Raw genomic sequence first — 18,913 nt, forward strand, 5'->3', positions numbered from 1 at the left:
ATTACAATGACAATGAGTTGGGTCATTTTGTTTGTTTGTTTTAGGATTTGTTTGTTTTTTTTTTTGGTTTTGTTTTGTAGTAGAAATTATCCTTTTTGTAGCAGTGCCGATGATCACTTAATAGAAAGAATAAACATATTGCAATGGCAACATCCTAAAAAGGTGGTGCTATGTGAAGTGGGACATAGTAAGCAGCCATTTGATTCTGGGAGTATATTTAAGTATGAAATTACCCAGTTAAGGTAATGTTAAAACTTTGCAGTTTTATCAAATATTACACGTAGCATAAAAATTTTTCAGTGTATCATTGTCTTCTGATTTGTTCAGCTCTTTGAAGGTCAAAATTTAGGATCTGAAGTTACCATCGTATAAAATACATACACTGTACATATTTATATATCTATATACACTAAAAAATCTATGTATGTAATAAAGATAATTTAATATGTATATTTATAAAATTAATCTGTTAAAATCATAATTTTGTGTTCTGCAGAGTAGATTGTAGTTAATGTAACACAGCTAGATTTAAATGGGCTGGATATCAGAGAACTTCTCCCAGAACAACTATACAAACTGTACCTATTATTTATCAGATTACATTGGAATATAAACTCTCTAGTACATATTTATTTTTCTGACCTTTCTAATGATAACTGTCTATTCATCTATTCTCTTCAAAGAGGTGCCTATTATGTTTATGATTTTAAAAACAAAAATATTTATTTTTAAATACATTCACGGGAAAGCCAAGAAGTCCCTTTCAGTTTGCGTTTGGAAGTGGATGTATATTTCATCTTGACTTCAACACGAACTGGAGAGAGAGCGTGATTCTGCCACAAAATTCCAGTAACAAGAAGAGACTTATTAAATATAATATGTTGGCTCTGCCATAATGCAATTTCCTGATCGTTTTCTTCTGTATAATGTGAACATGTCTTATTATTGCTTTTAATAATCTAAAGATGTAAAACCTAATGTCCAGAGGCCATTGTAAATTTACATGAATTATGTCCTGGAGTTCTATCAGAAACTATTTTGTATTTTTCTCATCACACTCACCTGTGAACCCTGAGAATGACATTTTCCTGAGACACCTATTCTTTTCTTATCATTGTGTCTCTTCTTAATGACCAGTAGAAGTAATTGCTTTAAAAGAGGACATTTAGGAAAGATACAGAGTTTGTGCCGTATAGGGCTACAAAATGGTACTAAACATTCACAGGACACTTGAGGCAGGATGTTTGCATTCAGAACATCACTGTGGTATAAGGATAAATGGGCACGTGGGAAAATTATTGTTTGTGGGGTTATTGAATAATGGCTTATATTGCAAATGATTACTTTGTACTCTGTGTGGTAAATACGGTGAAACTACATTTTCTCCTTTGGATTTTCTTTGATGTATCTTTTCATATTAATAAAATGCAACTCTATAGTTGAAATGTTAACTTTGAGTAGGGACAAGGAAGAGAGGGTTATTGTATTATTGAAGTTCTTGCAGGAAAAGTACATTTCATATTGATAATTACTCTTTTGAGTATCTAAAAAATCCTACCTTTATAGTATTATGTATCAGAAAGTAGCCATAGAGAACTGTAAAGTGTTATAAAAGTCAACTTCAATTAACCCAGGAACTGGTAAGTTTAAAAAAAAAAAGTCTAGAGAAATCTTTGTTAAGAGGAATCTTATCAAGATTTCAGTGAGAAGTGTTTTAGGGTTTGATTCTTAAAAAATGAATTGTTCATGATACTGAAAATTTTATTCCCAGATGCTTTGCTGTCTAATGTTGACCAGATTGTCCAGGATACACAGGTGAGATTCTTGTTACCTGTCACATACTTCAGCACTTTAAATGGCATATTCTTTTATAAATGAAATTTTAATTTTTTACTTTGCCAGTTTATGTAACTTATTGAAATTTTTAATTAAAGCTGAATGTAAAAAGTAAAGGATGGAGTTCAGTTAAGTAAATTTCCAATTTCTAAATTTATACATATTTCTGATTAAGTGAACCTTTCTGATTTATGCCATAAGAGTAAAGGGCACACTGGTATGATTGGAGTCACTCTTGGAGTCATGAGTGATATAACAAGCATTTTTTAAAAATTTACCCAGGGGAAGACAGTAGTTTAGTAAGAATCTATTCACTCCTATTCTTGACCTCCACAGTCCCAATAAGAGGTGAGATGATACATTGTATTTCATTGAAAGTAGAGGAGCAGAGTATTTCACTGTTATCTAAAATGAATGAGGCTGCTATAAAATGGAGCAAGACTACCCAAGAAATATTCATGGTATTCTTTTTATCAGAAACAAATTACTTTTCTTGGTCTCTCTCTCTCTCTCTCTCTCTCTCTCTCTCTCTCTCTCTCAGTTTCAAATGAGTATTTGATTCCCACATTTTAATTGGATTAGAAAGTGTGTTTCCGGAGCAGAAATGCACTTTACAATCTGTTCAAACAGCTGGAATCATCAGCCATTTGCTTAAAGTTTGGCACAGAAAAAATATCCTGCTTTTAAAAGTTCTAAAAGAGGTCACTGATTTATTACTTGGTGGTAAAAATAAGATCTTTTCTTTTTTTAACGTTTTGTACTTAAAATATAATAATAACATGGACAATCATAGAAGGTTTCCCCTAACACATTACATTTCCAAATCAAACAAAATGTTTTTCGTGCATCATTGCTGAATTTAGGATTCCATTCCTATGCTGCAAAAACAAACAAACAAACAAAAAAGAAAAACAGCTGCCTCACTGGAAACAGTCAATAGCACAGTCTCTGGCACGTGCTTTATGCTCTGTTCTGTGTACTGGGCTGAGCCACATGAGGTGTATGGTGTTACGGCCACCCCGTTTCTTTTTCTCAGTCTTAACCTCCCTCTCCCCCTGTCTCCCTCCTTCCTTCCCCATTCCTTTTCTCTCTCTCTTTCTTTGATTTTAAAAAGGTCATTTATCATGTAACTTTGGGCATCTAGATATCCTGAAAGTTAGGATATCCTTTGAAAGGTATAATCTATCAGAAGCTCAGTGCAGAATGATGCTCAATGTTCTATCAAGATTTTGGAAGCAGGAAAGTCAGTTTGAATCACTTTTCAAATACCAATTAAAATAAATTCCCAAAGCCCAGCTGGTGTGGCTCAGTGGACTGATCATTGTCCCATGGACTGAGAGGTCCTGGTTTGATTCCTGGTCAGGGCACATGCCTGGGTTGTGGGCTTGATTCCCAGTAAGGGATATGCAGGAAGCAACCGATCGATGTTCTCTCTCACATTGATGCTTCTCTCTCTCCCTTTCTCTCTTTCAAAAAAATAAATAAATAAAAATAAAAACACATTTTAAAAACTAAACTGCCAAATACATTTCATGGGATATGTTACATATTATTGGGTTTATTCATTTATTATACCACATTTATGCACCACCAGAGATAGCATAGGGTTTGCTATCTCATAAGTATGTAAGATGTATAACAATGACTTTCTTTATCCCAAAGTGATTAGTATTCACTCTAGAAACTTCAAAAAGTATAGTTAAAAATAAAAATGTAAATATAAATTTGTCATAATCCAATACTTAGACTGAGATACTAATAATCTGAGGTTTAATCTTTCAGTGATTTATCCTCTGCACATATAGTAAATTTGTGTGTGTATGTATATGTGCATCTTGTATTAAATTTACATAGTGAATATGTGTATGTGAAATATGTCACCTTCTTTTTAAACTTTGTTGTATCTCTCCTTAGTTCCCTGAATGAAGAAAATGACTATATCATGTCATCAGATGTTTCCTTCCATGTTCTGGCTAATTCTTTTTGCTTTTACAAGCATTAGCAAGTAAAACAAATAGAAAGGCAAAAAACAACTTTAACAAACTTTAGCAGTAATACATCATTCACTTGTTACCCAACTCCTTGCTACATTTCTAGGATCAGATTTAAGTCACCACATGTCCTCCGTATAATGACTCTTGCTACTTGGTAAATGATTTCTGCTCTAGCAGGCCTACACTTCTAGAACTGTCAGCATAGCCAAACTGATGCTCATTTGCAGAGACTGTAACCTGTGTGCTCTGAGTCTTCTCATGGCCTTTCACGTGTCAGCAGCACGTTGCTGCCTGTGCATGAAGGGATGAGGAGAGCTGGCAGAAGGCTCCTGTGCTCACAGCTGCTCCACTCTTTTTTTGGGGGGTACATAAAATTTTATTGTAAGTTTATATTATCTTCAGAATTCTAACATATGTCTTTCCCTACCCAGAGACAAATGTATTTTCCAAAAACGTGGACACACCCTGTTGCATTAAATTTCAATTTCAATGTTCATTCAGTATATAGAAAAGTAAGGAAAAAAAAACATTTGTTTTTTTTTTTTAAATATATAAAATGTTTCCAAGGCAACAATATTAAATTGATTATATCACAGTCCCTGAGAGAACATCATGCTCTAACAGGAAGGTACAGAGGCAGAGAAGTTTCATGCAGTTAGTGGTTGAGAGGTTCTTTTTCACATTCAGGTATCCACTGAGACACTGTTTTGTTTTGCTGTTTTTTGTTTTTTGTTTTTAACTGAAGTGAAGAATTAATATATTTATTTTCATTAGCAAGAATATACCCTATGTCAGTTTTCTTCCCTAAGACACCTCCCATATGTGTATAGAAATAGAGTGAGCTTAAAATAATGTATCACATATAAAGCTTCTATGATGAAATACAAATTCTAATCATACTAAGATGAATTGAGAGCAAAGGAAAGATACTTCTTTGATAACATTAGTGATAATTACAAGTAAACTAGCACTTAACATATAAATTAACCTTATCTTTGAAATATTTTTATGCTTAAAATGAACCTGGTAAAATTAACTGACATTCTATGTTTGGTAGTTTATTTTTTTCGGTTTTTTTATCCTCACCCGAGGACATTTTTTTTACATTTTGTTCAGATAGAGTGGGAGGGAGATAGAGAGAGAGAAACATCGACGTAAAAGAGACACTTCGAGTGGCTGCCACCCACACAAACCAACCAGGGCCAGGACAAACTGCAACCTAGGTACTTGCCCTTAGCGGGAACCGAACCCGGGTCTCTTGGGACCGCAGGCCGATGCTCTAACTGCTGAACCAAAATGGCCAGGGCTATGTTTGGTAGATTAAACAGAAACAGTTGACTGGTTTGTATTTAAACTGCAAATGTCTTAGGTAAAGTGTCTCAAAAGTTGTTTATATATTGAGACTAACAAAATATGTGTGGACATTGTGTGTTTAAATATGCACATGAAATATTGCTTATTCAGTGATTGCTTGCACCAGAGTTTAAAATGATTAGTTCATGATTTAAATAAATATGACTTCTGATTTTGTTTAGCGTTAAAGTATTTCAGTTTTTTAACTTTGTCAGAAAAACTCTGCTATAGATGCAATAACCATGAACAAAGTGCAGTTCTTTTAGAGAACTAATTTTTTAAAGTAATATTGATTATAATTAAACAGCAACATCTAAGTAACTATAGGAAAATAAAGGAAGTAAGATCTATGCAGCAAAGCAAATGGTGTGTATGATTCAGATGTCGTTCGAATGATTATTCCCCCACGGAAGAATGATCTGACATTTAGAAATGATTTCCTTCTCTTAGATATTCTAACTGAATAAGGTAAAAATCTCTCATAGCTCTTAATGACATCTGAGTAAAGGCAGCAACAGCCTTTCCCACAATCCATTCAACATCAGCACACTTCCCTCCTCTAGATGTTGAGGGTGCTTTAGTTTGCTCTTTTCTCTGTGCTGTCAGTAAGACTGTTCACAGTGTTTTACACGGTGCCTTCTGTTACGTGAGGGCCAGCACTGTAACAAACCAAAGCATCCAGAACCTACCAAGTTCGTTATTTTTAGTTCTTGTAAAATTTTGGCATGATTTTTACAATCTATTTTGTTTATTTCTCAGTAATGCTCTTGTAATTTTGTGTTCCTTATTAAGATGTTATGGAATCACTGCAAAGTTTGTGTATTGATAAGTAAAGTAAAAAGTGTTATTCTGAATATCCTATATATACAAATATTTATTAAGCTCCATATTATGTCTTCATTTCTATAATGGAAGTAGTTTCAAAGCAGACAAATTCATATCATAGTATGCAAAACTGATTGCTACTTCTTAATTTTCAAAATTAACAGCTTTTATGTTAACCCTACCTACACATTTTGTTAATAATATGTGAAAATAAACAAAACACTCTTAAGTTGTCAGCTTATAAAATAATCAATTGATATTAAAATAAATTTTGCTATTCTGGAAAGATTTATTCCCAAAGTCATACTTCTTATGCTATCTACTACATTTTTCTTCTAGGTATATTTAGTCTTTTTAACATTGGTACTTTTTGAAACTTGAACTTTGATATAATGCAATTAAATATTTTTTATATTAAAGGGAACATATGAAATATACCAATATAATCTTGTTGATATCCAATTTCATCATAATAAGCTATGCTATAAACCAAATAGAGGATAGTTTAAATATATCTCATTGTAATTTAATGATTTTGTATTTTTAAAAAATAATATTTCAGGTAAAGTATGATAGTGATAACTATCTTCTGTTGTTTCCAAGATAATTATTTTTTACAAATAGGATACATATTGCTTATTTATTAAGAATCCTCAGACATTGTGTACATCTTTGTTCAACAATTCTAACAAACTTACTGTTTGTGCCAAAATTAATGTACACTTATTTAGATTACCAAGTATTTGAAATATATTTTCTTAAATATATATATTTTATTAATTATTTTATTTTTGTTACAGATGTTTCCCTTTCCCCCCCACTAATTTTCTCTGCCCTCTCCCTCCCCGCCCTATCCCTAGCTTTGTTGTACATGTCCATTTTTCATGCATACATGGTATATAAGTTCTGTGGTTTATCTCTCCCCCCCATCCCTTCTGGGGACTGTCAGTCTGTACGCCACTTCCAGGTCTCTAGGACTATCTCATTCCTAAGACTGTTATATTCATTATATTCCACAAATAAGTGAGATAACATGATACTTGTCTTTCTCTGTTTGGCTTGTTTTGCTTAGAATAATACTTTCCAGGTTCTTCCATGTCATCTCACAGGATAAGAGCTCTTTCTTTCTTATACCTGCATAGTACTCCATTGTGTATATGTACCACTGCTATTTTTATCCATTCGTCTACTGATGGACATGTGGGCTGCTACCAGATCTTAGCTCTTGTAAACAGTGCTGCTATGAAGATGGGGGTATATATATTCTTTCTGATTGGTATTTTAGGTTTCTAAGGGTATATTTCTAGAAGTGGGATCACTGGGTCAAACGGCATTTCAATTTTTAATTTTTTGAGGTAACACCATATTGTTTTTCATAGTGGCTGCACCAGTCTGCATTCCCACCAGCAGTGTATTAGAGTCCCCTTTTCTCCACACCCTCGCCATCACTTGTTGTATGATGACTTGTTGATGGTGGCCATTCTAACAGGTGTGAGGTGATACCTCATTGTTGTTTTAATTTGCATCTCTCTGATGATTAGTGATGTTGAGCATTTCTTCATATGTCTCTTGGCCATTTGTATGTCCTATCTGGAGAGGTGTCTATTTAGTTCCTCTGCCCATTTTCTAACTGGGTTCTTTGTCTTCCTTTTGTTGAGTTGTATGAGCACTCTATATATTTTGGAAATTCACTACTTATCTGATGTATCGTTGGCAATTACACTCTCCCATACAGTGGGTTGTCTTTCGATTTTAATGGTGGTTCCTTTTGCTATGCAGACGCTTTTGAGTTTGATATAGTACCATGTGTTAATTTTCTCCTTTGTTTCTGTTTCATTACATGATGTATCAGTGAAAATTCTGCTGCGTATGATGTCTGAAATTTTGTTGCCTACGTTTTATTCTAGGATTTTTATGGATTCATGAGTCACATTTAAGTCTTTTATACATTTTGAGTTTATTCTTGAGTATGGTGTAAGTTGATGGTCTAGTTTCATTTCATTAGCATGTAGCTCTCCAGTTTTCTCAACACCATTTATTAAAGAGGTTGTCCTTATTCCACTGTATGCTCTTGCCACCTTTGTCAAATATTAACTGAGCATATTGCCTTGGGTCCATTTCTGGGTTCTCTGTTCTGTTCCACTGGTCTATATGCCTGTTCTTGTGCCAGTGCCAGGCTGTTTTGAATACAGTGGCTTTGTAGTATAACCTGGAATCTGGTAATATGATCCCTCCAACTTAGTTCTTCTTCTTCAAGATTGCTGTGGCTATTCGAGGTTTTTTTTTTGGTTCCACATGAACTTTTGAAGTACTTGTTCTAATTCTGTGAAGTATGCCGTTGATATTTTAATGGGGATTGCATTGAAGCTATACATTGCTTTGGGTAGTATGGACATTTTAATGATGTTAATTCTTCCAATCCATGAACAAGGTATGTGCTTCCACTTTTTTATATCTTCCTCTATTTCTTTTTTCAATGACCTGTAGTTTTCTGCGAATAGGTCCTTTATTTATTTGGTTAAGTTTTTTCCTAGGTATCTTAATTTTTTTGCCGCAATAGTAAATGGGATTCTTATTAGTTTCTCTTTCTGTTAGTTCATCATTGGTGTATAACAATGCCATCAATTTCTTGACGTTAATTTTGTACCCTGTTACTTTTCCAAATTCATTTAAGTCTAGTAAATTTTTGATGGTGGAGTCTTTGGGTTTTTCTACGTATAATATCATGTCATCTACAAATAAAGACAGTTTCACTTCCTCCTTTCCAATTTGGATCCCTTTTATTTTTTCTTCCTGTCTGATTTCTGTGCCTAAGACTTCCAGTATTATGTTAAATAAGAGTGGCAAAGTGGGCATCCTTGCCTTGTTCCTGTTCTTAAGGAAAATGCTTTCAGTTTTTGCCCATTAAGTATGATGTTGGCTGTAGGTCTTTCATATATGGCCTTTATTATGTCGAGATATGATCCCTCTATTCCCACATTGCTGAGCATTTTTATCAGAAATGGATGCTGGATTTTGTCGAAGACTTTTTTGGCATCTATTGATATGATCATATGGTTTTTATTCTTCATTTTATTTATGTGGTATATCTTGTTTATTGATTTGTGAATATTGTACCAGCCTTGCATACCTGGGATGAATCCCACATGGTCATGGTGGATAATTTTTTTGGTGTATTGCTGGATCCGATTTGCTAGTTTTTTTGTTCAGGATTTTGGCATCTATGTTCATCAGGGATATTATCCTGTAGTTTTCTTTCTTTGTAGTGTCTTTTTCTGGTTTTGGAATTAGAATTATGCTTGCTTCATAAAACAAGTTTGGAAGTCTTCTTTCTTCTTGAATTTTTTGAAATAGTTTGAGGAGAATGGGTGTTAGTTCTTCTTTGAATGTTCTGTAAAACTCCCCCGTGATGCCATCCGTGCCTGGGCTTTTGTTTGCTGGGAGAGTCTTGATTACATCTTCAATTTCTTCTGTTGTTATTGGTCTGTTCAAGTTTTCTACCTCTTCCTGGTCCAGTTTTGGGACACTATGTGTTTCTAGAAATTTGTCCATTTCGCTTAGATTGTCGAATTTGTTGCCGTATAATTGTTCATAGTAGTTGTTAACAATCTTTTGTATTTCTGTGGTGTCAGTTGTTACCTCTCTTCTTTCATTTCTGATTTTGTGTATTTGGTTCTCTCTCTTTGTTTCTTGGTGAGTCTAGCTAAGGGTACATCAATCTTGTTTATCTTTTCGGAAAACCAGCTCTTTGTTTTATTGATCCTTTGAAATCTTTTTGTACTCTATGTCATTTATTTCTCCTCTAATCTTTACTATTTCCTTCCTTCTACTTGCTCTGGGGTTTTGTTTTTATTTGCTCTCTAGTTCTTTAAGTTGTGAGGTTAGATAGTCTATTAGAGATTTTTCTTGTTTTTTGAGGTAGGCCTGTAGTGCTATGAACTTCCCTCTCAGAACTGCTTTTGCTGCATTCCATAGGTTTTGTGTTGTTGTGTGTTCATTTTCATTGGTTTCCAGGAAGTTTTTAATTTCTTCCTTGATCTCCTCAGTAACCCATTTATGTTTAATAACGTGCTATTTAGCTTCCATGTGTTCAAATGTCTTTGTATGTTCTTCTTGCAATTGATTTCTCATGCCATTGTGATCTGAGAACATGCTTGATATGATTTCAGTCTTTTTGAACTTGTAGGGACTTAGTTTCTGCCCTAACATGTGGTCTATCTTTGAGAATGTCTCATGTGCTCTTGAGAGGAATGTTTATTCTGTAGTTTTGGGGTGTAATTCTCTGTAGATAATTATTAAATCCATTTGGTCTAGTACTTCATTTAGAGTCTCTGTTTCTTTGCTAAGTTTTTTTGTCTAGAAGATCTATCCAGTGATGTCAGCAGGGTGGTGAAGTCCCCTGCTTTGATTGTATTGCTATTGATTTCTCCTTTGACGTCCTCCAGAAGATTTTTAATATATTCAGGGGCTCCTGTATTGGGTGCATATATGTTTATCAAGGTTATATCTTCCTGTTGGAAAGATCCTTTCAATATTATCTAGTGGACTTCTTTGTCTTTATTTATGGCCTTCATTTTGAAATCTATTTTATCAGATATGAGTATTGCTACCCCAGCTTTTTTTTCATTTTCGTTTGCTTGAAAGATTTTTTTTCCATCCCTTCACTTTCAACCTATGTGAGTCTTTTGTGTTGAGGTGGGTCTCTTGTAAACAACATATAGGTGAGTCATGCGTTCTTATCCAATCAGCTACTCTGTGTATTTTTTTTTTTTTCCTCACCCGAGGATATTTTTCCATTTTTTGTTCAGGTAGAGTGGGAGGGAGAGAGAGGAATAGAGAGAGAGAGAAACATCGATGTGAAAGGAACACATCGAGTGGTTGCCACCCACACGACCAACCAGGGCCGGGGACAAACTGCAACCGAGATACGTGCCCTTAGCGGGAACCGAACCCGGGTCTCTCCAGACCGCAGGCTGACACTCCAACCGCTGAGCCAAACCGGCCAGGGCTACTCTGTGTATTTTTATGGGAGCATTCAGTCCATTTACATTTAAGGTGATTGTTGATATGTACTTATTGCCATTTTTGTTTTGTGTGTTTCTATTTTTTTCCTATTTCTCCTGCTAATTATAGCAGTCCTTTTAACATTTCTTGCAGTGTTGGTCTGGTGTTAATGTATTCCCTTAGACTTTTTTTTTTTTTTTTTTTGTCTGAGATGCTCTTTATTTGACCTATTTTGAATGATAGCCTTGCTGGGTAGAGTAGTCTTGGATTCAGATTTTTGTTTTTCATGATCTTGATTACCTCATGCCATTCCCTTCTGGCCTGTAGTGTTTCTGTTGAGAAGTCAGCTGAGAGCCTTATGGGGTTTCCTTTTTAGGTAACCTGTTGCTTCTCTCTTGCTGCTTTTAGGATTCTCTCTTTGTCTTGAATTTTTGCATTTTGATTACTGTGTGTCTTGGTGTGGGCTTGTTTGGGTTCTTCTTACTTGGGGCTCTCTGTGCTTCTTGAAGTTGAATGCCTTCTTTCTTCACCAAATTAGGAAAGTTTTCTGTCAGTTTCTTCAAATACATTCTCTAACCCTTGCTCATTTTCATCTTCTTCGGGGACTCCTATGATACTAATGTTATTACATTTCAAGTTGTCCAACAATTATCTTAAGCTGTTTTCCTGTTTTTTAATTATTTTTTCCTTTTGGATTTCGGATTGGTTGATTTTCTCTACCCTATCTTCTAATTCACTGATCCGGTCCTCAGCTTCCTCTACTTTGCTCTTTAGACTTTCCAATATGTTTGTATTCCTGATATGTCATTCTTCATTTCTTCTTGGTGGTTTTTCATTTCCAACTGGTTGATTTTCAACATTTCTATGTCTTTACTCATGGTGCTCATGTCTTTACTCATGGTGCTCATGTCTTTACACATGCTGTTGAGATTCCTCAAGATCATGGCTCTGAATTCTAGTCCTGTTAACTTGCTTAACTGCACCTCATTTATCTCATCTTCCATAGAGGTCTCTTGTTTTTTTCATTTGGCTTTTGTTTCTGTTTTTCAACATTTTGGCTATCACAGAGGGCTTTGGAGGCTGCCAAATTTTCCTTGTGGGTGTTGGTGTTCTGCTGTTTGTGGCTCCATATCCTGGATTTGGATGAGGGAGGGAGGACCCGCTTTAAACACCACTGTCAAGTCTTACCTTTCCTGGTTAGAGTTGCTAGCCCAGGGAATTATAGTTATCCTCTAGCTTTTTTGCCTGGAGACTATTAGTAGCTGTCACCTGAAGAACCTTGGTTTCTGGCTTGACTGAAAAACGTTCTCTGGTGCTCATTGTAAGAGGTTTTCCAGAGGGTGGGGCAGATGCTGGTTGGTAATGGGCCTCAATTAGCATTTCAATGGCCACCAGGTGGGGTTGAATCTCTGAGGGAGGGGTCACCACCTCTCCCCAGGGCCCTGGGAAGGAGTAAGATGACCACAGTCCTATGTGGCTGCACTCAGCAAAAGCTCTGAGCACCCTCCAAATCCCGAGTGTCCCCACACAGTTCCAGTCCAGTCTGCCCTTCCTATGCCAGAGCCCAAGGTGAGTGGCTGCTGCCGATTTATCCTCTGTCCAGGCTCTGCGCCATTGAGCCACCTGGGACTTTAACCTGAGGGTGCTGCTCCCAGCTAAGTGCAGCCGAGGCTGTGGCAGCTCCCAGCCAAGGTCACAGCTGCCAGCTGAGGCTGCTGGTTCCAGCAGAGGGCATAGCACCCAGTCGTGGTCGCAGGACCCAGCCGAGGCGGCCGCCGGTCCCAGCCAAGGCCACAGAACCCAGCCGAGGACGCAGCTTCCAGCTGAGTCTGCTGCTCCCAGCGGTGTCTGCAGCAGGTCTCAGCCCAGGCTGCTGCAGACCATGGGCTCCTGGCCCCCTCTCGCGTCCTCACAAACCTACCAGGATTGAGTCAGTGTCCCTGTTTATATGGTCCTCCAAGCTGCCTTTCAGTTGCCCCTTCCTGACAATTTATCTTTATTTTTGTTTTAATTCCAGTTTGGTCCTGGGAGATGATCTGTGTAGCTTCCATTCATTCCGCTACCATTTTTTCTCCTCCACCCCAGCTTTTTTTTGCTTTCTATTTGCTTGAAAGATTTTTTTCTATCCCTTTACTTTCAACCTATGTGAGTCTTTTGTTCTGATGTGGGTCTCTTTTAAATAACATATATGTGAATCATGCTTTTTTATCCACTCAGGTACTCTGTGTCTTTTTATCAGAGCATGCAAATTATACACATTTAAGGTGATAATTGATATGTACTGATTTATTGCCATTTTTGTTTAGTGTGGTTCTATTTTCCTTCCTATTTCTTCTACCTATTACAGCAGTCCTTTTAGCATATTTTGCAGTGCTGGTTTGATGTTAATATATTTTTTTAGCCTTTTTTTCTTGTCTGGAAAGCTGTTTATTTGACCTTCTATTTTGAATGAAAGCATTGCTGGATAGAGTAGTCTTGGATATAGATCCTTGTTTTTCACAATCTTGATTACTTCATGCCATTCCCTTCTGGCCTGTAGTGTTTCTTGTGAGAAGTCAGCTGAGAGCCTTATGGGTTTTCCTTTGGAGGTAACCTGTTGCTTATCTCTTGTGGCCTTTAGGATTCTCTCTTTGTCTTTAATTTTTGGCATTTTAATTACTATGTGTCTTGGTGTGGGTCTGTTTGGGTTCTTCCTACTTGGGGCTCTCTGTGCTTCTTGAACTTGAATGCCTTCTTCCTTCACCTAGTTAGGAGAGTTTTCTGTCACTGTTTCTTCAAATACATTCTCTAACCCTTGCCCATTTTCTTCCTCTTTGGGGACTCCTGTGATGCGAATGTTACTATTTTTCCAGTTGTTCCACAGTTCTCTTAAGCTGTCTTCCTGTTTTTTATTGTTTTTTTTTCTTTTGTTTTCTGATTGGTTGATTTTTTCTACCCTGTCTTCTAATTCACTCATCCAGTCCTCATCTTCCTCCACCCTGCTGGTTAGTCCTTTCGAGTTGTTCTTAATTTCTGCTATGTGATTCTTCATTTCCACTTGGTTGATTTTCAGTGTTTCTATAACTTTACTCATGGTGCTGATGTCCTTATTCATGCAGTTTAGCTTCCTCAAGATAATGGCTCTGAAGTCTACCTCTGATAATTTGCTTATCTGCATTTCATTGATCTCATGTTCGATAAAATTCTCTTGTTCTTTCACTTTGGATTTGTTTCTTTGTTTCACCATTTTGGCTATCTCAGTGGATTTTGGATCCTGCCAAATTTTATCTGTGGGTGTTTGTGTTCTGCTGATTTTGGCTCCCTCTACTGGGTTTGGATCAGCCTGGGTGGGCCCACATTTAACACCACTGACAAGTCTTACTTTCGTGGGTAGATTTGTAAGCCCAGGAAGGGTTCAGGTTTCCTCTAGTTTTTTTTTCCTGGAGGCTAGTAGTCTCGGTTACTCAGTGCTTTGGAATGTAGCCCTGGTATTCTGCATAAGAGGATTTCCAGAGGGTGGCATAGATGCTGGTTGTTAATGCTCCTCAATTTGCATTTATTTGCCTCACCTGGGAAAGACTGAATCTCCGAGGGGGTGTGGGGCTGCTACTTTTCCCCACAGCTCTGGGAAGGAGCTCACTGGCAGCAGTCCTTTGTGGCTGCTACTCAGCAATAACTCTGAGTGCCCTCCAAATCCCAGGTGTTCCGACAGAGTTTCAGCCCAGTCTGCCCTCCCTCTACTGTAATCCCCAGGTGTGTGTCTGTGGCTATTTTAGTGCTCTGTCCCAGCTCTCTGCGCTGTGGAGGGGCTTGGTCTGTATTCCCCAAAGACACTATTCACAGCTAAGACTGCTGTTGTCCCTGGGCTCCCAGCACACAACCCTGTTGTGCCTCCACAGATCCTACCAGTGTCCCTGGTTATACAGTCCTGTCCTGCTGCCTCTCTGTTGCTTTTTTTTGAGAATTTGTCTTTATTTTATTTGTAATTCCCGTTTGGTCCTTGGAGACCGTCTGTGTAGCTTCCATTCACTCCACCTCCATTTTCACATCCTCTATGCCTATCTTTGCACAGCTGGGTTGAAGAGGCCTCTCCGTTGCCCCTGCAGCCTGCAGGTCCTGCCAGCGGCAGCTGGATTGTACCAGTCTCTCTTGGGCTCTGGCTTCCCACCTCTCTTGTGGGCTGTTGAGTTGTACAGGCCTCTTTGGTGCCCCATTACTCTGTAGGTCCCATATACAGGCAGTTGTTCCTCTCATGCTTCTGCTTCCCACCGCTCTTGTCTTAAATATATTTAATATCTTGCCCACTTTTATAAAATAAAGTAATCTAAATAACCACAAAAATTTATTTTTATTTTTAAAATAATTTTTGTTACAGATGTTTCTCCTTTTCCCCCCATTGACACCCTCTGCCCTATCCCCCAAGCCCCTTCCCCTGCTTTGTTGTCTGTGTCCATTGGTTATGCATACATGCATGTAAGTCCTGTGAAATAACCACAGTATACTTTAATCATATTATCACCAAGTTATCCAAATATGTTCTACATCAGCATTTTGATACAAAATATTTAGTTGGTAACTAAAAATCTATATTTCAAATGTTATTGTTTTATACCTTTTATGACCTCTAAATTGCAAATACTTAGTTATTTTTTAATGGGAAGAAGAAAAATTACTTCTATTTCATAGGTATGAAATTGTGTAGTTCTCAAAAATATTTTTTGTCTACATCAAACATAGACTTTCTAGGCATATCTTAAATCTAATACTGAGTACTAAGTGATCAGAACATAGAGGAAAAACATATTTATAGTTAATTATTATTATGAATTTATTATAGAAGTATCTATTGTATGTGGTACATTAATATATTTAGATATTTTTTTAATTTTTTCATATTATTTATTTTAAAGTTATGTTAATTATGTATGCCATTGCTTGTGAGTTATTGTCAGTTTGCACATTTATTTTATTTGTTCTGTTAGTGAGGAACTAATTAAGATTAATAACTGTCTTCACTATTATGAACTAAATAATTGAATTTTATAAAATTTAAATTTTATGTAAAACTCCCAGCAGAATATATTTAAACAGTAGAGATCACTTTAGGTTTTAGATATAATGAACACATTCTATCTAATGTGTTCATGTTCTAAAAGCCAGTTAGAAAATTTGTTATAATTGAGATGCTATAAATGAAAGAATAAAATCATTATATTTTTTATCTTGAGAATGTACATGTGAAACACCAAACCAAGGGAAAATTCTATTTCAAAATTTGGCTTTGACTTGCATAGCTACTTAATCTTAATACATTTAGTTTATTTTTAAAATTTGATCTATATATCGACCAATTTGGAATTACCAAGCAACCTCTTAAGTGTTAATATGCATGTCTAGGCTGTTCCCAGAGGTGTGTCTTGTATTTTATACCAAGAAGCTCCTGCCTGAGCACTACTGTTCAGTGACTCCTAGATTTCTAGCACAATGATCTTATTAGCTATGTGTTTTTTTGTTTTTCCTTTCATTTCAGAGGCTGGAGTTAATCTGAAGAGCAGCACTTCTCTCTCCTGAAAAACGTTGCCACTGATATTTTTACTGGGAAAAATAAAAAAAAAAAAGTTTCAATTCACAAAGGCTAATTATTGGACTGTTGTCCTAGAAGAAATTATCCACGGGACCTGAAACAGAAGTCTCTGATAGCGGTGGAACTGGCTCCATCAGATCACTGTTCACCCCCCTTTTAAAACCAAATTGTTTTTTCTTCTGGCCCACAATTATTATTATTTTTTAAAACAGAAGGAAAGGAAAAAGCCTACATTGGGCAACAAGTTCCTTATCAATCCATGTTACATTGCCACTCATGATTTAAGACTGTAGAATCTTAAATAATCTATATCACTTCAACCAATAAATGTTTTACAATGACAGAGTGTGCACCTTGCCTGATTTGTGGAACTGTCATTTGTTTCAAGTATAAATGGTGAAATGATGATTGCAAGAACTAATAATATTATTTTACATTTATGTAGTGCAAAAACCTTAAGGCATTACAGATTGTTTTATAATATTGGAACTATTTCTTCCGTGACCGAAGTCCACCCTTCTATGGGAGAGCAGTACACCTGTTCAAACAGCAGTACAGGAATTGTAAGCCTCAGTGTAAGACAGGAAGTGATGAGGGGTCTCTTTCACTAGTGGGACTTCAAAAAGCATCAAGGTAGGCATATTGTAATTAATACAAAGGAATCATTGCTTTTCTGGAGAGCCAAGGCAATGATGTTTTAATAATTTCAGGCCTTATGTTTCATTTTAAGGGCCATTTCTCCAATTTTGCACAATTCTGGGGTAAATAAAGAACATACATATGATTTAACACCAGCATAAATAGGAGTAAGTTATGTTTGATGGCTAATGAATGTTAATATGGTCATATTTAAGCTGTATCCAAGTGTAGCATTTAAAAGGTGATCCTGCCCAGCTGGTGTGGCACAGTGGATTGAGTCTCATCCCATGGACTGAGGTACTGGTTAGATTCCTCGACAGGACACATGACTGAGTTGAGGCAGCTGATTGATGTTTCTCTCTCTCATCAATGTTTCTATCTCTTCCTTTCTCTTGCTCTAAAAAAATCAATAAAATCATATTAAAATAATATTTTTTTAAAAAAAGAGGTAGTTCTGATGTCAAAGCAGGCCTGAGTTCAACCCCTAGAGCTACATGATCTTGGCCATTTATTCACTCTGCACATCCACAGTCTTACAGGAGAAATATATTGTACAATTTGAAAATGCTCAAAAATCACTGCACTTGGTGTAAGCAAGAATTTCAATTAGAGATATTAGTAACACTGAAGCAAGTTTCTCTAAAACATTGGAAATTTTATTTCTGTTCCTTGACAATCCTGGTAGTTGTCAATTATTAAAAGTAATAGGTAGTTTAATTTTTTTAATTAGTTAAAACTAAAATAGCCAGAAAAATTTGTCTTTTAAGAAATTTCGATTAATCTGTTAACCATTCCATATCTCTTAGACACTCACTCCCAGATACATACAATTTATGTTTGAAAAGAAGAAACATGTAACAAAAATTACAAAGAAAAAGAAAAAGGAAAAAAAAGAAACAGAAATAACAGGTGTGAGTTGAATTGTTGCAATTAATTTGTGACCTTGGGCAACTGGCTTGATTCTGTTTCTTGACAACTCTAATGCCTTAGAGCAATCTTGTTTCCATATATGTGGGTACATGCATGGATAAATGTTTATGGTGACAAGGGACAATTTGAACAATATTTCATATAAGTGGAATCATACAGTGTTTGTCTTTTTTGTGTCTGGCTTGTCCTACTTACCATAATATTCCAAGGTTCATCCATGAAGCATGTATCAGAACTTTATTTTTATTTATTTTTTTACTTTTTTAATCCTCACCTGAGGACATTTTTCTATTTATCTTCAGATAGAGTGGGAGGGAGAAAAAGGGAGAGAGAGAGAAACATTGACATGACAGGGACACATCAACTGGTTGCCTCCCACACCACCCCAACCAGGGCTGGGGACGATCTGCAACCGAGGCTGGAATTGAACCCATGACTCATTGGTCCATGGGCCGACACTCTAACCACTGAGCCAAACTGGCCAGGGCAACTTTATTTCTTTTTATAGCTAAATAATATTCCATTGCATATATATGGCACATTTCATTTATCCATTTATCCTTTGATGGATTCTTGTGTTGTTTCCACCTTGTAGACACAGTAAATAGTGTTAAAATAAACGTTTTTGTATATATATTTCAGTTTTTAATTCTTTGGCTATAGATCTAGGAGTGGAATAGCTAGGGCACATGGCAATATTTGGTTGAGTTTTTCAAGGAACTGTTAAATTGTTTTTCACTGTGACTACTACAACATTTTTTTTTTAAAC

At 36.2% G+C, this 18,913-nt stretch overlaps 1 protein-coding gene across 2 annotated transcripts in view; it reads left to right on the forward strand.

Annotated features, from left to right (window-relative positions):
• The window catches only part of LRFN5 (leucine rich repeat and fibronectin type III domain containing 5), a 288,423-nt gene extending 271,505 nt beyond the window's left edge, over nucleotides 1-16,918 (forward strand). For both annotated transcript variants that reach the window (XM_036275619.1, XM_036275629.1), the window contains 2 exons: nucleotides 1,772-1,815; nucleotides 16,522-16,918. In XM_036275619.1, the coding sequence (XP_036131512.1) occupies nucleotides 1,772-1,815; nucleotides 16,522-16,539 (62 nt within the window). In that variant the 3' untranslated portion in view covers nucleotides 16,540-16,918. The remainder of the gene's footprint in view (nucleotides 1-1,771; nucleotides 1,816-16,521) is intronic.
• The last annotated feature ends 1,995 nt before the right edge of the window (nucleotides 16,919-18,913 follow it).

Source organism: Molossus molossus, unplaced genomic scaffold (genome assembly GCF_014108415.1).
Source record: "Molossus molossus isolate mMolMol1 unplaced genomic scaffold, mMolMol1.p scaffold_m16_p_1, whole genome shotgun sequence".
Taxonomy (NCBI): domain Eukaryota; kingdom Metazoa; phylum Chordata; class Mammalia; order Chiroptera; family Molossidae; genus Molossus; species Molossus molossus.